The sequence below is a fragment of the Corvus cornix genome, chromosome 1A, assembly GCF_000738735.6.
Source record: "Corvus cornix cornix isolate S_Up_H32 chromosome 1A, ASM73873v5, whole genome shotgun sequence".
Classification (NCBI taxonomy): domain Eukaryota; kingdom Metazoa; phylum Chordata; class Aves; order Passeriformes; family Corvidae; genus Corvus; species Corvus cornix.
In genome coordinates, this window is record NC_047057.1 from 49005886 (window position 1) to 49025700 (window position 19815).

Here is a 19815-nt window from a genome sequence, read left to right on the forward strand (position 1 = left end):
CTTCTTCAACAAAAGTGTTACATTTGCAATAGGAAGCTGGACTGTGCCTTTGTGGCTTGTGTTATGGGAAGAGAAGTCCTATAAACCCTTCCATCCTATCCCTGCAGGCTGCCTGGGTGAGACAGGCCAGTTTCCATGACCAAACAGTGACTTCCCAGCCAATATTTCTCTTCTAGAGGGCTTACAAAAGAGATGGGGACACATTTTTTAGTAGGGCCTGTAGTGTTGGGACAAGGGGTAGTGGCTTGAAACTGAAAGAGGGTGTAGATTCAGACAAGATATAAGAAAGGAATTTTTTATGATGAGGGTGTTGAAACACTGGCACAACCCAGACAGGTGGCAGTGCCCCAACCCTGGAAACATTCAAGGTCAGGCTGAGCAACCTGATCTAGTTGAAGATGTGCCTGCTCATTGCAGGACGGCTGGATTAGATGACCTTTAAAGGTCTCTCCCAATCCAAAGTGTTCTATGATTCAATGATTCTATCACACCAAACATTCTCATGGGCCCAAGGAGTCAAGAGGTGCAAACAGACATGACATGCATCACAGAGGAGCAACCAAAGCAATGAAGGAGCCAAGGGAAACTGATTTAAAAGGAAGGAGAATACCTTGAATCATTGCTGATTGTGACCTGACAGACATCTGCAAACAGCTAAGAGTATAAACATGTGCAGAGGAGAACTCTGTTAGTGACCTTACTAAGAAGAAATGATAGGAACTGGGAGAAAAGGGAATTGTGGAAGCTGGATTGCATGTGCCAGGAGTAACAGTCTGCACGATGCTGGCAGCAAATACACACAGTAAAGAGGGATGGAAGCTGGAAAACAGCTATCTGCAATGCCTGCTATAGTGACAAACACCCTGAGCAGTGAGAGGCTGCTAGGGAACCTTACAGACTCTTCCAAAGATGCCAAATGAAGCCCTGGAGAAGGTAGGATGAAAAATTCCTGCCCTTGAAGAGGGGTAGAGGAAAGAGAAGGTTGCATTGCTCACCAGTGGGGGGCTTTGGCACTACAGTACTTGAGGTCTTTATCTGGCTCCACCAGCTGCCCGTTTCTCCAGCACTGGCCACACACAAATTTCATCTGGAGGTCAAAGGTGCTTGATGTGGGAGTCCGGGGAGAAGCCTGGGGAAAAGAACCACAGCCTCAGGCGAACAGAGGCAAAATGCACCCCCCAAACCTGCCGCGGAGACGCTGGCAGCTCCCTGCACGCCTGTGTGCCAGCGACAAGCCAGATTAAATCAGCTCTCTTTTGCCAGTGTTAGCTGGTGGCCCGATGAGATACCAGACAGGAGCAAAACCACTGCTTGCTTCAGCATGATTTCCTGGGCTTTGACATCTGGCCAAAAGCACAGACAGCCTGGCAGCTTCCAGCACTGACCAGGCCTGGCTGTGAAACCCCTGCAGCGTATCTCTGTGTACAGACAAACTCTGTGAGACCTGCCCCAGAGCTTAATCCCCACTTCCCTGCAGGGAGGGCAATCCATGTCCCACTCTGCCTGTGGAAAGCATTCGGTCACACAGCTGGAAGAGCCCCCTTGGGAGGAAGCTGGACCACGTCATAACGCAGGACGCAAAACTTCTGATTTTGGAGCAAGAAGCTCATGTCACACCTAACATTTGACACCATGAAGTCAGAGCTGGGTCCTCTTCTAGATATCCTTCCAAGCCGTTTCTGGGCAGGTTTCCATCTCTCACAGTTCCTCTGCATTGGGTTTCACAGGCAGTTAAATCACAGACTCCGGACAGAGGTACAATGCACATATTTCACATCTTCTCAGTCACTGCACTTTTCGCCCCCACCCCACCTGAGAAGGCTGGTTTGGGATTATGACTAATGGACTGTGGAGAAGGAAAAAGAAAAGGAGCCAATCTCATATCCCTGCTGCCTCATGTTTTCTCAGCAAATCTCTGGAAAACTGTTTGCATTCTGTATCACCACTGGAAGAACATGAGGCTGGTGTCTCCAGTTCATTTCCAAACCAAAGAATAAATCCGACTGGATGCCAGTGGCCCTGGGCACGGGAGTATGTGAGAGTACAAGAGAACACCCTGGCCATCGAGCTGGCCATGAAGCACAAAGGTCATGCACCAGCAAAACAATTCTGTGACTGTCAGCCACATCAGCAGCCTGTCCCATCTGCCATGCCTTGACTTTAACCCGAGCATCTCACAATAAACAGACACGCAAGCCATGTCCCTGAAAGCAGGTTTCTGCCAGCAATTGATTAGCAGCAGCATGGAGCCTGGCTGCATCCCTTCATGAAGGGAAAACAGCAAGCACAGGCAACACAGAATCAAAGCACTTCCCAGGAGACACCACATCAGCTATCAACTACCACTCTGCATCCTCCAGACCTAGTCCTTTGTAGAACCAGAGCTGACATATAAAAGGTCCTCTGTCACTGTGGAAAGCTGACCGAGGAGCTGACCTTGCCTGTGCTGCCTACAAGGGGCCATCAGTTCTCTGATGTTCCAGCCAAAGGACCCTCCGAGAGAACCAGCATCTCTTTTGAAAAGCAGCAGAGATTCTGGCCTACTCATCTGCAAGAATGACCTTTCTGGTGGCTCCCAGCACATGACTCATTCATCACTTGCTGTCAGCTGTCACCTGTGCTGGTGACCACCAAGAACACATCAAAGTGGCTGGCTGTGGGATGAACAGAGTTAAGACCTGGGCTACCATGGAAGGCAATAAGGTGCCTCCCTCTCAGATGTGTGGCCTTTGAATAGAAGTTTTAATCTCCACTTGGTCTCCAAAGGAAATTCCACTACAGCTCACTACTGACCCATCAAACCTACAGGCCTATGGTAACAAAATGGCACTGCTGGCATATTCCCTTTTATCCACCCCATGCTATCCTCCTGGTGACATATCTCTCAGCACTGCCAGGAAGCTTTGCTCAAACCTACTGACCCAGCAAAACTAAAAACTGAGTGTCTCCAGAAGGGACAAGAGATCAGAGAGAAAGAAAATACCTCTCAGGTAGTTCTGGTAATCTGGGCTGCTTTTTCCACAAATTCTTAACCAAAAGAAGCCCCATGCATTTCTTCATTGAGTCGCGCAGACTGCTGGTCAGTCAGTGTATGCTCCCAGCGGATTAGGAGCCAAGCAAAAAATCAAAGCGGCTGCTGTTAATGCTACATGACTCTATTTGTAAAGGCAAGACACATACCTGGCAGGCTGCTGATAACCAACAGTGTGGAAATTATATCACATGAGGCTCTAGCAGACGAAGCCAGGCAAAAGTGCCACAGGCTACGGCACCACCCCTTGCTGTGAAGCCAGACAGTATAGTGCTAGCTATGCACCATGGCAACCAAATAAATACAAGTCTTTGGCACGACAGCTCTCCACTTCAGGCTCTGCAGAAAGCAACAGACCCTGCATGGCCACTCATGTCTCCCAGCTTCAGGAACCCCTCTCAGCAACACTGAAATTTTCTCTGGAGGAGCCACATGGCTCAGGAGAGGAGGAGCCTAGGTTATATATGAGGAGCCTAGGTTACTCAGCTGAGTAACCTAGGTTACTCCAACTGCGTGAGCAGGACTTAGATGCAAGTACTCCTTATTGGAGACTTTTTTCCTCTCCATGCCTAAATTGATAATTCTGAGGTCAGCTTTCATGGGGGTTCTGCAGCTGGCTAGGGGAATAAAAACAAAATAGCTCTTGAAAACCAGAAAAAATGAGGGCTAGAACCCCTCAGTTTGCAGGGATGTGATGGGAGGACATCCAGCTCCCTACAACAGCCCCTCCTGCTGACCGGCTCTTCAATCTGTGGCCACTGGGTTTACTCCTACAGCATCTGCTGTGAGGCCCAATTTGTGGGGCCAAGTGCAAGATCGCCGGCAGGCGCTTGGCAAGCAATGTATCTCAATTCTTCATTTCTTGCTAAGCCTCCTGACCTTCACTGTCACAGCTACTGGGCCCCTGCATGCTGCCTCCCTCTGTTCTCCACAACTGGACAGCCCCAGGTGCTGAGTCCAACTGGCAGCTGTGACAAAACTGCAGCAAAATCCCCCAGAATGACTTTGCTTCCGCTGACCAGAGGGCACTGGAGTGAGAGTGGATCACACGGGATGGTGGGAAGGAGGGGTCTGTTTTTACAGCACTCCTGGGAAGTTGTCTTTGCCATGGAGCCAACTTTGAAAGCTGGAAGGACGCTGAGAAAACTCTGAGTCACGTTAGCCTGCTTGGACAGGAAAAAACAATGGCAAAAGTAAACATCTCTCAACAGATAGCTAGTCCTGCCTGCAGGGTCTTTGGCAGCAAGCCAGGGTCTCATCCCAAAGCACAGCCCTCTGGCTGAGGACGTGCTGTTGCCAAAGCCATGGTGTGCTACTGCAAACAGATGCATCTGACTGACTTGGCTGTCTCCCTGCACAGTGCCAGTGCCAGGCTGCCAATCCCTACAGAGAGCTGGTGGTGCTGCTGGTAGGCACTTTCTGACTGTACCAACACAGCTGCTGCTTTGCCTCTGCACCCTGGAAGGGTGGTGGGTGCAGTCCAGCTCTGTGACAGGCATTTGTGGGGCACAGCCAGACTTTGCCACTGGCCATCAGCCCTAGCACGGCCCACAGGGCCCAGAAACTGTAGCTCTCTGCCCATCCCCTAATGTAGCAGGCTCTGGCATTTCATTTCCCAATCCTCTGCCCCCTGCAAGCCCCAGCAGCCAGAAATGGAACCCTTAGCATCCAGATTCCACGTGCTTCAGAGGACATGCTCTGACCATGCCTGCTGTGTAGCTTATTCTTCCAGCAGCAGCACCGCCAGCCAAAGGTGAGTTTGAAGCTGCAAGGCTTACAGGAAAACAGCTGTCCATTTATCTTTTTTTTATCCCCTCATTATGCACAGAGAATGGCAAGACAGAGCTTTCTGGAAAATACAGGTAGATTCACAGCAGGCAGGACAGAACCAATCTCTGGACTGTGCTCTTGGGGCAAGGCACACATGTGGAACAGGGATTGCTGATATAAATGCAACTGCTGTCACAAACTGCTGCAAATTCACACTTAAGTTTCCTCCCATGTGGAGATTCAGGCCACTGCCTCTGTCCCCACACCAGGCAGAAAGAGATCACAGCCAGCTCTGGCTGCAGGGACCATTCAGATCATCCTAGAACATATTCCTTAAGCAAGTCAGACAGTTTTGGGAACTAGAGACCTTGGTTATTCTGGACTGCTGCTTCCCATTCCTCTCCTCCAACCGTTTCAGACCACAACAGCTGCACAGGTTTATTGCTGAGCATCCCCTGGAGGATGAATTCATCTCATGCAGCATAACCAGTGCATAGGAGGACACAGAGCCCACTGCAAGTGTCAGTGCAGTCACCTGCATCTTTCCTGTTGGGCTAAGCTACCCCCATCAGACCTTCCCACAGATGCTTCCCCAGCATCAGTGCCCTACAGCCTTCAGAACACTTCTGTTGACACACAACCAAGACAAAAACCAGCAGCTAAACATCACACATGAGTAACTCGGATTCCTCTGCTATAAACCACCTCCTCTGCAGGGTGCTTACAGACTGCACTTGGTGCTGGTCTCTGCAGAGGCACTCCTAGGTGACAGGTCCCACACAAAGGTGAAACACTCTTGCTTGGACAGTAAGGCACAGGCCAAGAGATGGCAAGCGTAGGCTCACCAAGGCTAAAGAAAGCTGTCAAGTGGGAACAAAAAGGATTTACAACACTTTCTCCACTATTCTCCTGTTCTAATGGCAAAAATTCCCTGTTCTGATGGCAAAAACTGCTTTAGTTCAACCTCAGGACTGGACTGGGAATTGTCCTCACTGGGTGGGCTCTGCTCCTACAGTACAGAAATCCCGTGTGGGGTAAAAAAAAAGGCTAAAGCAGCCCTGCCCATAGCCAACAAGATGGGAGAAAGTAAACAAAGAAGAGCCCTTTGCTTGTAACCCCTCCCGCACTGCCCTGGTATGCTCCTGGCAGTGCTGGAGGGTGCAGCCCTCCACACTGAGAGGCAAAGTGGCAAAATAAAGGCAAAGCTCCCAGCCTCCTCCTGGTAAAGCACCACCTGCCCCGCCTCAACAGCACCCGGGCTGCCAGTTGCCCCCACTCCTGCATTTAGATCAGTCCTATAGGTCATGAGTCATTCCTTAAGAGTCCTTCAAACTGTTCTATGCTCCCTTGCCACTCCCTTGGCAGCAGGACACATTTGGCCCCCACTGTGTGGCCACTGCCCCAAGATCTCCCAGTTTCACCAGCAAGGTGTCACAGGAAACACCATTCTCTGTGTGTTGCCCTCGGTGACCTGGAGGCTTCACCCTGGCAGGGAACAAAGCAGATAACAACACTGCAAAACAAGGCACAAAGCTCAGAACCAGCACTGCAACCAAGAAAGCTCTCAGCTGTCCTCCACCTCAATGGCCATCCTGGTCTGCCTGGGACCTGTCAGGCACAGCAGTGGGAGAAAAGGAGAGAAAGTGCTGTAACCATTGGGAGCAAAATCAGGCTCCAAGCCTTAGATGGGCCTTACTTACCACGCTGTTGGCTGGTTTGCTGGCATGTGCCTCCATCTGCTGCCAGTACTTCTTAGACTCCTGCACAATATCTTCATGGGTCATTCCTGGGAACAAAAAGGAGACAGAACTGAGCCATACTGCTTTGGCCAAGAGGAGAGAGGGAGGGGTTGCAGGACTTCTTAGTTTGGGCTTAGTAACCCCTGAGGGGCTGACAGCTCCCAACAGTCCCCCTGGTAATGTCAGGACTGAGTTGTGACAGGACCCACCACAGAACATGTCTAATCCCTTGCTAAGGAAGCTACTCTCTACACAAGCCAAACAAAAGGAGAAGAGTTCGGTCTCCTGGGCTTGTTCAGACCTGGCTTTCTGCTCAGGCAGTCTGCAAACGACCCAGACACTGCCTCCAAGCCAGTAATTCTTCACTAGGGTCAAGAGCTTGACCAAGGCTGTCCCCCAACACCATATCACCAGATTGTACCAAGGTCCTAAAGGCAATGCTTTGTTCCTGTTGATCTGTGGTATATGGAGTTTTTGCTTCTAGCTTGGAAGATCACAGATACCCAATGAGACATCTAGCATCTCCAAGACCCCAGAAGTCTCACCTCTTACCTGCTGGGATTTTTAATTAGCCTTCAAGTTGAGGGGGCTCCCCATTAATCAACAGGTGAAGAGGAAAGTTGAAATTCAACACATATAGGCACAACCTAGGCAGCAAGGAATGACCGACAGTGCAAAACCAACCAAGAAACAGCTGCTAGTAAGTAACAAGCAAGGAAAGATCTGCAAGGTCTCAGATATTAGAAATACAACATCAGACAACAAGAGAAAGGATTGGCCAGACTTTATCAAAGGAATTAGTTCCTGACCAGCTCAAGTGGTGAGGGAACAGCCTCTGTTAGCACCAGCCAGCTAGATGGGTGTTCAAGTTATTAAGTGGCCTAAAGACCCAAGATAGCTGCCAAAACAAACTGAAGCAAGTATCTTGCACAGGCAGCTGACTGCAACAAGAGGGGTGCTGAGGAAGGCCTTGATGCAATATCCCCAGGACACAGACACTGCAAATTTGATTGCTTTGCTAATGCCTACAGCTTTTATTACTGAAGTGAGGTGTTGCCCAGGAGCATTACATAAACACAACCATTGATCTGGGAGACAGCACGTTCCAGAACTTAAGGGCCACTGAACACAAGTTTTCATCTCAGCTTAGGCTGTGTGTAGCTTGGGTAAGTTACAGCATTCCTGACCTCAGTTTTCCTATCTGTGATTTTGGCTGTTCATGTCCCTGTCAGGCAACACTACTGCCATTTGCACAGGGCTTGAACAGGATGAAAAGCATTCAGGGAACTTCACCATTCTTCAAGAACATTTGCTCAGGCCTTTAAAATGGCAGCTATTGCATAGCTGGTACTGCTCACAGATCAGAGCTGTTGGTGAATATTCTACTTCTTAACCATTAATCCCAGAAGAAATGGTGTAGAGTTGGAAAAATTGCAATTCCCTCTTCCATGTCCAAGTACTCCAGCGTTGGACACAATGCTGATTTGTACTTTGGGGACAAAACCTCTACAGCTGGGAAAACTGCATCAAAAAGTTAACATGCTGCACGGGACCTGGCAGGGAAAGGGCTGAAGCAGCTCCCACCTTCTCCATTCTGCACACCTGTAATCCTTGGGGTGCAGAACCAAAGGGGGAAGCATATAAAGGTCTTGTCAGAAGACTGAATTTCAAACGTAGTTCTTGTGACTGCCTTCTTCCAGTTCCAGAAGTCTGAACTAACTCAACAATACAGTCTAGAAATGTGGTGGTTGGGAAAGAAAAACCCTCGCAAATGTGAAAGGATGGTTTCCAATCTACCAGCTTTCCAAAGCATGAACCATTTACACAGAAATGATCTGGGAACCAAAAGGCCCATGTGTTGATTACTTGTAATACTTCAGCATCTTTTGCAACATCATTAGTGAAGACAAAGAGTCTGTTATTACCACTGGTGTAAGAAGATAGCAAGAGATGTCTGTGAAAAGCCACAGTGAACAAGAAAATAGTCCTGCCTGTCCAATTTTCAGATCTTGGGAACCTTTACTCCACTAATACAATCCTTTATCCCCATGAACAAAGCCAAAAGCTCTGTAATTGCTTAAATGGCTGTGAAGTGTTTCAAATGTAAGCTGCCCTCTTCCTATTCTTGCTGAGCAAATAGTGCCCAAATGAAACTTTCTGCTCCACAGCTAAAGCATTCCCAGAGAATGGCAACAACTACCTTTAATCTCGGTTTCCATAATGAAGACTACACTTAGGAGAGGTAATAAACCACTACTCCAGGAAGGCAAACTCACAAGGAAAGCAGACTCATACACACAGCCCTGCAGAAAAATACCCCACAAGATAACATCTCTCCTATTGCTGGAAAAGGTGGAAATAAGCACAAGGCTTAATGATCACCTCTGCAGCTTAACTCACGGCTTGTTTCATCTCCTCAGCTTCCCCTTTGAAATCATTTCTTCAAGTAAAGAAGGCAAGAAGAAAAACATCAGTCTATTTCTTCTGCAGGATGAAGAGGAAGAAACAGAGAGAGAAGGAAGAAGGAAGCAAAGAAACTTTTCGAATAACAAAACCAAACCAAAACAACAAAAATAAACCAACCATGGGATGGGGAAAAAAGCAAGGTACTTGAATATTAGAGTGCCCGGAGTACAATGAGCAGTATCACAAGCATGCAATGGGCAGCAATGGTGGCCCACGACTCACAGGCAATGTGCTCTTAGAAACTCCAGAGCTGTAATTTTTTAATTTCCTGAGGCCACAAGTAAATGAGGGCAAATGGAAAGATTAAAGATGGCATTTGCCACAGTGTGCTACTTATTCATCACTGTCCCTCATGAGCTGAAGCCAGGGCCAAGGACTGCACTAAACATCAATTATGACATCAAAGAATGGTGAGAAACATCCATAATGTGTTTCCTCTCTGAAGTACTCCCATTACCAGGCTGGGTGTTGCACTAAATGAGACCCTGTGGTGAAAAAGCATGTAGGTAGCACTGTGGGTGGACCAGTATCTACACAGCCAACAGGAGAGCAGCCAGAGAAAACTTCCAATATGTCAGACAGACAAAGAGACAGGACTCAAAGTGCTAGATGTGGCAGTGTCATTATATGCTTTCCCTGAGTACAATCTCTGTAAAACCCTCTCCTGAGGCATGTCATCAAAGGCTTTTTGGGGAACACCAATTATCTTGCTGTTGGTGAATTGGTTTTGAGAAACTGGAGATGCACAGCCTTCTTTATATAACCAACTGCTTTGTCACCTGTACATGCTGCCATTCTCACTGCAGCAGATGTTCACTCAGGAGTCCAACTGCCATTTGCACAAGATCTAAGCACCAAACACCTCTTGGGATTCAGCTCTACCTAATTATAATTTTAATTTATTCAGCTGGTCCCAAGGGAAAGGCTTTCTGGTCTGCAAATTATAACAACACTGCTCCTGTAAATGGACAAGGGCCAAATCACCTCACAGAACACCTCGGTCCTCTCTTCTGTGTCCCTGAGGAGGCAGAATAAGTAATATGCACAAGTGAGTGACACCGTCTCAGTACTCCCAAATCACCTTCTTCCCCTCTCAACTGGCCCTGGGTACACACTGGAAGAAACTCAGGTATACACAACACCAGCCAAGTCACACTCACCTGAATATTGCTGCAGCAGCCAGACCTTGAGCTCAATGAAACTGTGAGCAAAGTGGCAGCTGTCCTCACGCAGGCAGCCGTAACGCACCTCGTGTCGGCACACGTCGAACTGGAAGTGCTCCTGGAACTGACGGATCTTGGAATATTTCAGGGAGGTGGAACGCACAATGTGGACCAGACACCTGCAGAAAAACAAGAAGCACCAGTGGATCAAACCCTCCCCACCTCCTCCTTACATATGACATCTAGACATTTGACAAGGCAGGAAAAGGGCACAAGCAAATTGATTCCAGGAGAGACAGATTTCCTCTGGGAAAAGCAAACCCCTGCCCTCCCACCCTATCAAGCCTGGGTAGTTATTTTCACCTTCAGCACATGGGTGATGCTCTGCTTAAGTTCAGAGAATCAGACGTTTCAAAATACACAGCAAAGATACCAACTCCTCCGGTTCAGCAAGTCCCTACGTCTCAGGTTGCCAGGAACCGACGGAATTGTATGACTGTGTAGTTGACATGTTTGTTATACTTGTTTTCCTAAACATTCACTACCAGACAGTCAGAGGCAGGATCTTGAGCTAGAGGATCTTTGTTTTGACCTTTTTGTAAAGACCAAACTGAAAGGCAAATTAAGTCAATAGAAAACTCAACAGACTGACTCCAAACGGCTTTGCTGATGCCTGAAATCCCTCAGCACCAGGAGCAAACATGCAGGGTGAAGCTCATAGTGCTATTTATCATGATTTGAGCTGTCCTATGATTGGAACCCATAGGGAAGAAAGGAAGAAAGAGACCAGCGCCCTGGAGTTAAACTGGCTGGACTTGTGAGAGATGGTTCCCATCAGGAGAAAAAATTGTTCACTCACTTGTTGTCATGGAAACTGTGTTTTGCAGACAGGTTGGAGCAGACAGATGGTGTGTCCTTGGTCCCTTTGCTGATAATCCGGGGTTTGCTGTCAAAGCAAATCTGAGAAGAGAAGAATTAGCATACTGGGAAAATCTTAGAGAGCAGTGAACCAGAGCGACTTCACTTGGAAGAGGAAGACGAACCAGAGCCAGCCTATTCTAATGTTCAAAGTTAGAAAGAAGTGTGGTGAAAACTTTGTGGTAGGGCTTTAAAATAACGCAAGTCAATCTCTGGGAAAGCTTCCAGACAACACTTTTTGGCTTATTCTCAACAGAATTTTCCGTTGTGGTTGGAAAAATTTTGGTCAGAGCCGCATATTCTTTCCCTGTTAGTCAACAGAACAAGAACAAGGGAGAAACAAAAGAACAGCCACTTCACAGCAAAGAACACATCCTTTTACATGTGCTGCCAACATGGGAAACTCTGTGCTGCAGAGCATTAAGATGATATGAGGCAATTCTCAACTGACCAACTCAGGAGCTCTGGACAGACATCAAGTGGGCATTTTTTGCATTATGGAATTCCGATTTCTAAAGTAACTGGGGCTAAATTACAATTCAAAGCAACACCACAAGATGGAGGAAGAGACAGGTGATCCCATGAGGCTGTAAGCACCTGGTTCAGCTGCAGGGAGGAGGAAAACTCCTTTCTCCTACACAGCTGCATACAGTGCTCACTGTCCTTCTGGGAGCAGGGCACTGGCTGGGACAGGTGGTGGCCTACTCCGCACCTTTAAGATTTCCTTCTTGAAGAATGTCCAACCTTCCTGGACTCCTTTTCCCTCCAGTACTCTGTCAACCAGGCTCCTAAATAGGCTAAAGTCTGCCCTTCAGAAGGTGAAGTGGCAAGGTGGTAGCTCTGCTGACCCCTCTCCTTATTTCTCCAAGAACTGAAAATTCTATCATTGCATGATTGCTGTGCCCAAGACGGCTTCCAACCATCGTATCACGCACCAGTCCTTCTCTGTTCACAAACCACAGGCCCAGAGGATGCCTTCCCTAGTTGTCTCCCTCAGCAGCTGTGTCAGGAGTTATCTTCCACACACTCCAGGAGCCTCCTGGACTGTTTCCTCTCTGCTGTGTTGTACTTCCAGCAGACACCTGGTAAGTTGAAGTCCCCCACAAGAAAAGGGCCAACAATTATGAGACTTCTCCCATCTGCCTATAGAATAATTTGTCTGCCTCTTCACCCTGGTTGGGTGGTCTGTAACAGACTCCCACCTTGTTGGCCTTTCCCCCAGTTCCTACCCGTAACCACTCAACCCTATCGTCGTCATCGTTAAACTCTAGACAGTCAAAACACTCCCTAACACACAGGGCTCCCCTGCTGCCTCTCCTTCCTCACCTGTCCCTCCTGAAGAGTTTACAGCCACCATTGCAGCACTCCAGTTGTACGAGTCATCCCACCATATTTTCGTGGTGGCAACTATCAACATATTAGTGGTCCAGATACATACTGAAGCGATGATGGATGCCTGCCCCCTCCCACCAGTTCTGTACCTCACAGAGGAAGGTGAAGATGCCCTGATGTTCTTTGAGGAGCTTGGCAATTGTGAGGCTGCTCTGCTTGATCCCACCTAGCGGGTCAAAGAGGAGGTCACGGTTGAGGGTCCCCTTCCTCTCCTCCGTCCACACGTCGATCTCTTCCTGGTGGTACGCGAAGGTGCAGTTATCCCCGTACTTACAGTCCTGCTTGTTAAGCATATCTACAAAGCAACAAACAGCACACACCACCACACAGGCAGGGCAGCCCAGTCAGAAACTAAACTCTCTCTCATCTCCTCCCACTGCCCGTGCCTCACAAGGAACTGAAAGCAAGAAAACACAGAGCTAAAAGAAAAAGGAAAAGACATCTCCTCCCAAGTTCACCTATATCAAGACATTCGGGAAAGTTAATGAAAACTACTGAATGGTGAGAGTCTCCAGTAATGCTGCTATGGTGGAAACCATCTCAAAACAGAGGCGAGCTTTAATTCAGTGCCTGGCCAGGGACAGATCATGACTTAATTAACCCTTTTAAAGCCAATACAGATTAAGTTCTCCCATAGGCCCAGCAGTAAGGAGCCATTTTAGCTTGGCTCTTGCAATCTCCCCAGTACCTTATTAGGTACTCTGTAATGACACTGCCTCAGGGAACCAGTCTGGTCACACTGTCTGCATGCACGGTGGGATGGGCTGGAGCAAAGGAGCAGGCAGAGAATGCTTTTCCCTAGGCAGAACCACAGCCCTGCCATGGGGCAGCTGGGTTGAGTGGGACTAATGTGAGCACACATACAGGGGACAGGTTCTCAGTAAAGCCCATGTCAGCAGAGCAGCTCTGAGCGCTCGACTGTGCGCAGCACCTCACTGAGCCTTTGGAACTCTTCTGCTCCACCACTTTAGAAGCTGCCTGCTCTTCACAACATAGCAGCTCATTGCCCTTCACTGTACTGAGCCATCCAGTCCATAGGCTACTGATGGGACAGGAGACCCTACAGCTAGCAGGCAATATCCAACAGAATTTGCCTCCAGTCTCCCCTGACACAGCCCCTTCCCGGTGACCAACCGCCACAGATCACCTTTGCACAGGTAATAGGATCCTACAAAGTTGGTTTTGGTTGGGCGAGGACGGATCCTCTTCCAGGTCTTGTCTTCTGAGTTCTTCAGCCTGCCCAGCAGGATGTCCCGCTTGCACTTGTGCTCCAAGCCTTCCCGATAGGTGTAATCACCAGCCTTGGGCCCTGCCAGAAAGAATAACCCATCAGCCTGGGGAAAGCCAATTCCTAGTCTGTGCCAGTGCTCTGGTGGCAAAGCAAATGCATCACCTGTTTTGGGGTAGCAGATATGACAGGCTTGTTTGAAAACGTGAGTAGATGCCAGGGGGTTCTTCACCAGCAGGGCTGTGTTGGGCATTACTGGTTCTGGCTGGGACAGCAGGTGCTCGGTGGCCTTGGGGACAGCTGGGTGACTCGCCCCACCAAGGTTAACCTGAGTGAAAACACACATACCTCTCTGTTCAGCTCTGCAACCATATGGGCAAGAAACCTCTCTAACCCCCTGCCCTGCTCCAGTCTCTCAAAACCTTTTCATTTCCTCTCTCATCAAAATGTTCACATCTGAAATGACATTTCCAGAAGAGAAGCGTGCAACTTTTACAAAGAGAATGAACACTGTGCTATGTTCAGTTCAAATACAGGCCTCTTTCCTGCTGGTAAGAGACCCCAGTTTTCTATCATGATCCACAGAACAAAATGCCCCCCTCACTCCTTCCCATTCCTTCCACTGTAACCTACTCTGCAATGAAAGACTTTTAAATCAACCTTATCCCAACCTAAGAAAAAACCCAAACTGCTCATCAGTCAATCTTCAGGGACATTCACATTGATGTTAATAGGGCCAGCAGGTGATAGGAACTCAAGAATAAGTTCCGTTCCAAGCTTGCTAATCCTCCCCTTTTTCTCCAAGACTAGAGACATAGGACAGAGGCAGAACATCTGGAGAAGGCTCCTGACAGGGGCAGAGAGCAGCAAAGAACTTTAGTAGTTGTAAGTCAAAGTTGGCTTGCTCTGCCCCATCCTTGAGCATTATGTGGCTGCCAGATACAGTGGGACACCGGCCTCCATGATCCCCTGCTGACCCTAAAACCTTGGTCACACCATGTTTACCTTGGCAATATGCAGTTATGGATAAAAACAGAGATGGAACAAATGTCTTCCTACTGATTCTGGGGGAATCTTTACCTGCCTTGCCGCAACATGGGAGGCAACACTCACCAGGGCAGGGTAAGAAGAGGTGCCCAAATTACCTACATCACCCAAGTGACCACTACTACCACCACTACTACCTTGGCTCCAGAGCCCCCTAGGACGTCAGCATGGGGCAGTAGCTCACTCACCACTGGGGCTGGTTTTTGGCTGCCAGGTGGGTGTCGCAGTTCCTGAGAGCTAGTTTCTTCTAGGCAAAAGAAGGGGAAAAGAGGCGCACAAAACAAAAACAGTAATTTCACTCTCAGAGGCAGTTCTACTCATAAATGGACAAACAAAAGCTTAATAAATGAATTTGCTTTATTTATTTCATAATGTTTTAATACTTTCTTCCCAAAGCATCTGTTTAGACTTGGAAAAACCCCAGGAAAGGCCATCTTGTCCCAGAAATCCTACTGAACCCAACTCTATGCTGGTGAGCACCGGCATTCCTAAAGTGGCAACCCAAAACTGAGGTGAATGCGAGTGTTCAAGTGCTAACTGGCCAATCTCTGCTGTTCTCAAACTACTTTTGCTGCCAATATACTGCAATACTGGGAACAAGTTACCAAGAAGCAGTCCACTTCCCTCCTGAACAGGAGGGGACTTAGTCTTTGCCCACCATCCTTCACAGATTTTCTCCTTGTGACATGAGAGTGCAGAGCCCCATTCAAGAGGACACCCATTGCCCTGAATCCAGAGATGGGAAAGACCTACCTTGGCCTTTACCATTCTGCCCAGCACAACAAGGTCCTGTATCATCTAAAACAGCCATTACCATTCTGCTCACTTTGTGCAAAATGTCAAAGAGTCATTGAGGAGGGGGGTGGAGGAATCATGCTATAGTACAGCAAATTGTGCCAAGGGAGGTGTTCTGGACACCAAGCCAAGTTTAAATCTCACCACTCATCATTATACACCTTTGTGTTCCTGCCTCCTCTTTAGATTTCACTCCATGCACGTACTGGTTATCTGGGATTACACGCCCACAGCCTTCCTCATTACTCTTGAGTTAAACATAATCAGCTACTCTGTCCAAGACAATTCCCTGCCCTCTTCTACATTTATATTCCTGTTCTGCCACACCAGCAGAGAAAGCTACAAGACAGATGTCCTCAGCATTGAAGGAAATAATTTTGGCATGCATTCCCAGCTAAGGCAACACAAAACCTCATCACCCCGCACCTACCAATGGCAAAGGAATCCAAGGTATCCAGCGACCCCCTGCTTGTCCCAAAGGAGTCCAGGGCATCAAGCCGTGTATCTGTGTATGGAAGCAGATCCAGGGAATCCAGCGAATCTAAAGTGGAGCTGCCACTTCCTCCTGGTGGAGCCTCGAAGGCATCCAGGACAGAGGAGGAGGAGGAGAGCTGCTTGGTGGGATCCATCACCAGGCCAAAGGAGGCAGGTGGCAGAGGAGTGGAGACAGGGATGCTGGCTGTGACAACTGGAGGCAGCAGCGGAGTTCCCCCCGGAAACACAGGAATCAGCTGGGGCATCTCTGTTGGCAGGTTGGTAGGAATGGTGCCCTGGACCAGAGACTTCAGGGGAGCAGGAAGGAGGATAAATAGCAAATTAGTATTGGGGAGCGAAGACTGAAAACAGATGTCCTGGGTTTGACTGGCACAGAGTTAATTGTCTTCTTAGTAGCTGGTACAGCACTGTGTTTTGGATTCAGCATGGGAATAATGCTGATAACACACTGATATTTTGGTTATTGCTAAGTCGTGCTTATTCTAAGTCAAGGACTTTCCAGTTTCCCATGCTCTGCCAGTGAGCAGGTGCACAAGAAGATGGGGGAGAGCATGGCCAGGACAGCTGATCTGAACAAGCCAAAGGAATATTTCATACCATAGAACATCATGCCCAGAATATAAACTGGGGGAAGTTGATCAGGGTCACTGACTGCTGCTCAGGGAAGGCTGGGCATTGGTCAGTAAGTGCTGAGTAACTGTAATGTGCATCACTTGTTTCTCTTGGGTTTTATTCCTCCCTCTCTCTCCTTTTCTATTATTCTTGTTGTTGTTAATATTGTATTTTATTTTGTTTCACTTATTAAACTGTTCTTATCTTAAGCCCCAAGCTTGGGTTTTTTTCAGTTATCCTCCTCACTGGGGAAGGGGCAGGAAGAAAGTGAGTGAGCAGCTGTCTGGTACTTAGTTGCTGACTGGGGTTAAACCATGACAACAGAGAGCAACAGGCTCTCAGTGAAGGACTGTACTAGCTGGAGCAAAAGGACACCTGGCAGCTCAATCCACCTGCAGACTTGCCACAGACCTTCCAATTTTTCTGTACTGCAAACAGTCTGGACCAGGATCCCTGAGGTGGTGTTGGGATACCTGAGTTCATCAGTCTGCAAGGCAGTGCCCTGTGCTGGGCACTTAAACCAGCTCAGGTTGAGAAACAATGCAGCTGAGTTCACAGAGTGCCGAGGTCAGGATAATGATCATGACTCATGGCACCTCTCATCAGGGCTTTTCCAACACAAAAATCAGTATATTGCCTCCAGACCCAACGTGGCTCACATAAGCAACACAGGCAACTAAAATCCAACATAAGTATGAATACAGACTGTCTATGTAGCTCCCAGACCTGTTCAAAGAGCTGAGTGCAATCTGCACAAAATACAAGATTAGAGCATGCCCACTGTATAAAATACATCCATCATTCCTGCTTCACCACACTCATTTCTACTCTCAGACTTGCTTCAACTTCACGGACATGAGAGGCCAGGTTGAGGGAGATGTCAGGGGAGGGGTACTTTGGGTATCTTTTGAGAGACAGCTCCCTGAAGTTGCACACAGCAGAGCAGGCTTGGAGGAGGACTCTACACACACACAGTAGCAGAAATAAAGGAAAGAATGAATGAGTTTTGCCAGAGGAAGAGATAGGAGACAAGAATTACAGAAAGAGAAAGAGAGGCAGCATGCTCCAAGGTCCTCATGCTCCAAGGACCTCCAAGGACCTATTTGGAACAAAGAAGCAGGGGACCCATGCAGTGCCCACTCTTACTAGAGGGTATGGTGACCCTTCAGCAAGGGAATCCAGGAGGGAGTCTAGTTCTTCCCCAATGATGTCCCCATCTGTGAAGTCCTCCACGTTCTCAGGCACTGGCAAGGGTACACAGTCTGGAGATGGGAGCAAGCTGGCAGCAGGAAGCGAGGTGGGCAAGCCCTTTGCATCTGAGTCAGAGGGCAAAGGGGCCAGCCCCTCGTTCACAGGGATGGAGGTGGCCACAGGAGCTGGGAGGCACTGCAGGTCCATAGAGCAGTCTGTGATGAGAGAAGAACAGAGCCAGTCACCAGGAGAGTCTCTTGCAGGAGGCAAATAGAGCACAACATGGCAAAACCAATGCTGTATAAATCACGGAAAACAAGTACGCCAATTTTCTGCAAGGAGAGGCTCTAGTCTGAAGAGCACTTGCTCTTTCATTTTTGTTCCCACTCTCCAGTGGCTCACCAATGGCTGAAATACATTCTAAGGGCCAGTGCCCAGTCTGACTGTCAGATTTGGCAAGCACATACAGCAGCCAGGAACAACACGAAACCTGTGGCCAAGAAGTTACCAAATTCCAAACTGGCCAGGACTAAAGGCCAGGGGCACATGATCCAATTTCTCTATAACCCACCCCCTGGTGTTTTCCTTAATATTCATTACTAATGCATTTGGCAGAGATCACTGCCCTCTCTACCCCTTGGAGCTTTGATAGCCCAGCTGAAAGCTTGCTTACTTGCACACCCTCTCTAAAAACCCAGGCATCCTAAATGGAAGAAGAGAAAAAACACAAGGCCCTATTGGGAGGAGAGTCAGAGACTGAGTGTTCAGATCAGGTTGTGCTAACAATGTGTCCCAAAAATCCCCATCAGACTCACTCAGCTGTCCTTACCCAAGTAAATTCCCTGCTCTTGAAGTCTTTTCTGATGTCCACAAGTGGGAGGTTGCTACCCATTTTCCCCCTCAACATCTGCAAATCAGCAAATATGCCCTTGGAAACTCATGTGAGGCGGGGTTGAGGCAGCAAAGAGGTGGTGGTTTTCTCTAAGGTTTCTTCCCGTCTCCAGTAAATAACTGAAGTAGTAAGATGTTCCCATCATGCAATATAAACCTCTGTTAAGTGAAGTTAAGGCTGCAAGCACATATTCTTCACAGAAGAGCATTTTATTCTCAAGAAAAGTAAAGGTTAAAAAAAATTTCAAATGTTAGAAATTTGGAAAATGCAGCGTTACATTTGCAATTCTCAAGCCAAACACCCAAACTACCTTAATTCTGCCCCAGTGCAGATGTCCTGGAATAAAAGAAAAGAAATAAGACAAAGATGCTACCTTCTCCAACCACTCCTCCCATTGGCTGCGCTGGAGCTGCAACAGACTAAGGCTATAAAAGCAAGGCAAAGTTTGGAAGGAGAGACAACAGCTTTTATTAGAAAGACTGATAAGACTGGGAAAGAAACTAGACAAGCTTCATAGACACAACACTTGATCCAGCAAGAAATGCTGCATTCTCTCTGTACCGGGTCTGTTCATGCAGCCCCCACGAGAACTCGGCCATCCCTTTGCATCAGGGACCGGGTGAGTGAGCCCAGTTACTGTCTCCTTGTTCACTGGCCCAGGAATGTGCTGGTGCCTTCTTAGAGAGCTCAGCAAATTAGCAATTCCAGCAAACCCCCAAGTCCTGAACAAAACAACAGCAGAGATGACACACACAGGCATGTCCCCCTATCTCTAACCCCACCAGGAGCACGGCACCAACCCCTGCAACCTTTCCTCCAGTATTTGTTGTGAGCGGTCCACATGGATGGACCACAGCAAAGTTCACTGTGCAAGGCACTGGAGGCTGAGCCATGACAAAAGACAGGGAAAGCAGGGGAAGTGGCAAGGAACAGACACAGGTCCCTCTCCACATCCTCAAGCATGCCATTGAAGAAAAGCACATGTTGTACCTTATGGGATCCAACACAGGATTTCAGTGCTGCAGCTGCATACATTTCCCACAGGAGGCAACTCATAGGAAGGCCATGCATGTCCT

At 48.2% G+C, this 19815-nt stretch overlaps 1 protein-coding gene across 6 annotated transcripts in view; it reads right to left on the minus strand.

The window, feature by feature from the left end:
* Window positions 1-19815, minus strand: part of ZC3H7B (zinc finger CCCH-type containing 7B) — a 43834-nt gene that overhangs the window by 6053 nt on the left and 17966 nt on the right. For 4 of the 6 annotated variants that reach the window (XM_010410627.3, XM_019292455.2, XM_010410630.3 and 1 more), the window contains 10 exons: window positions 17803-18062; window positions 15980-16331; window positions 14943-15001; window positions 13873-14035; window positions 13627-13788; window positions 12569-12774; window positions 11029-11129; window positions 10167-10348; window positions 6502-6587; window positions 996-1129 (listed from right to left, as the gene is read on the minus strand). In XM_010410627.3, coding sequence (XP_010408929.1) covers window positions 996-1129; window positions 6502-6587; window positions 10167-10348; window positions 11029-11129; window positions 12569-12774; window positions 13627-13788; window positions 13873-14035; window positions 14943-15001; window positions 15980-16331; window positions 17803-18062 — 1705 coding nt within the window. The remainder of the gene's footprint in view (window positions 1-995; window positions 1130-6501; window positions 6588-10166; window positions 10349-11028; window positions 11130-12568; window positions 12775-13626; window positions 13789-13872; window positions 14036-14942; window positions 15002-15979; window positions 16332-17802; window positions 18063-19815) is intronic. The other 2 variants (XM_010410631.3, XM_010410629.3) reach the window with 1 other exon arrangement.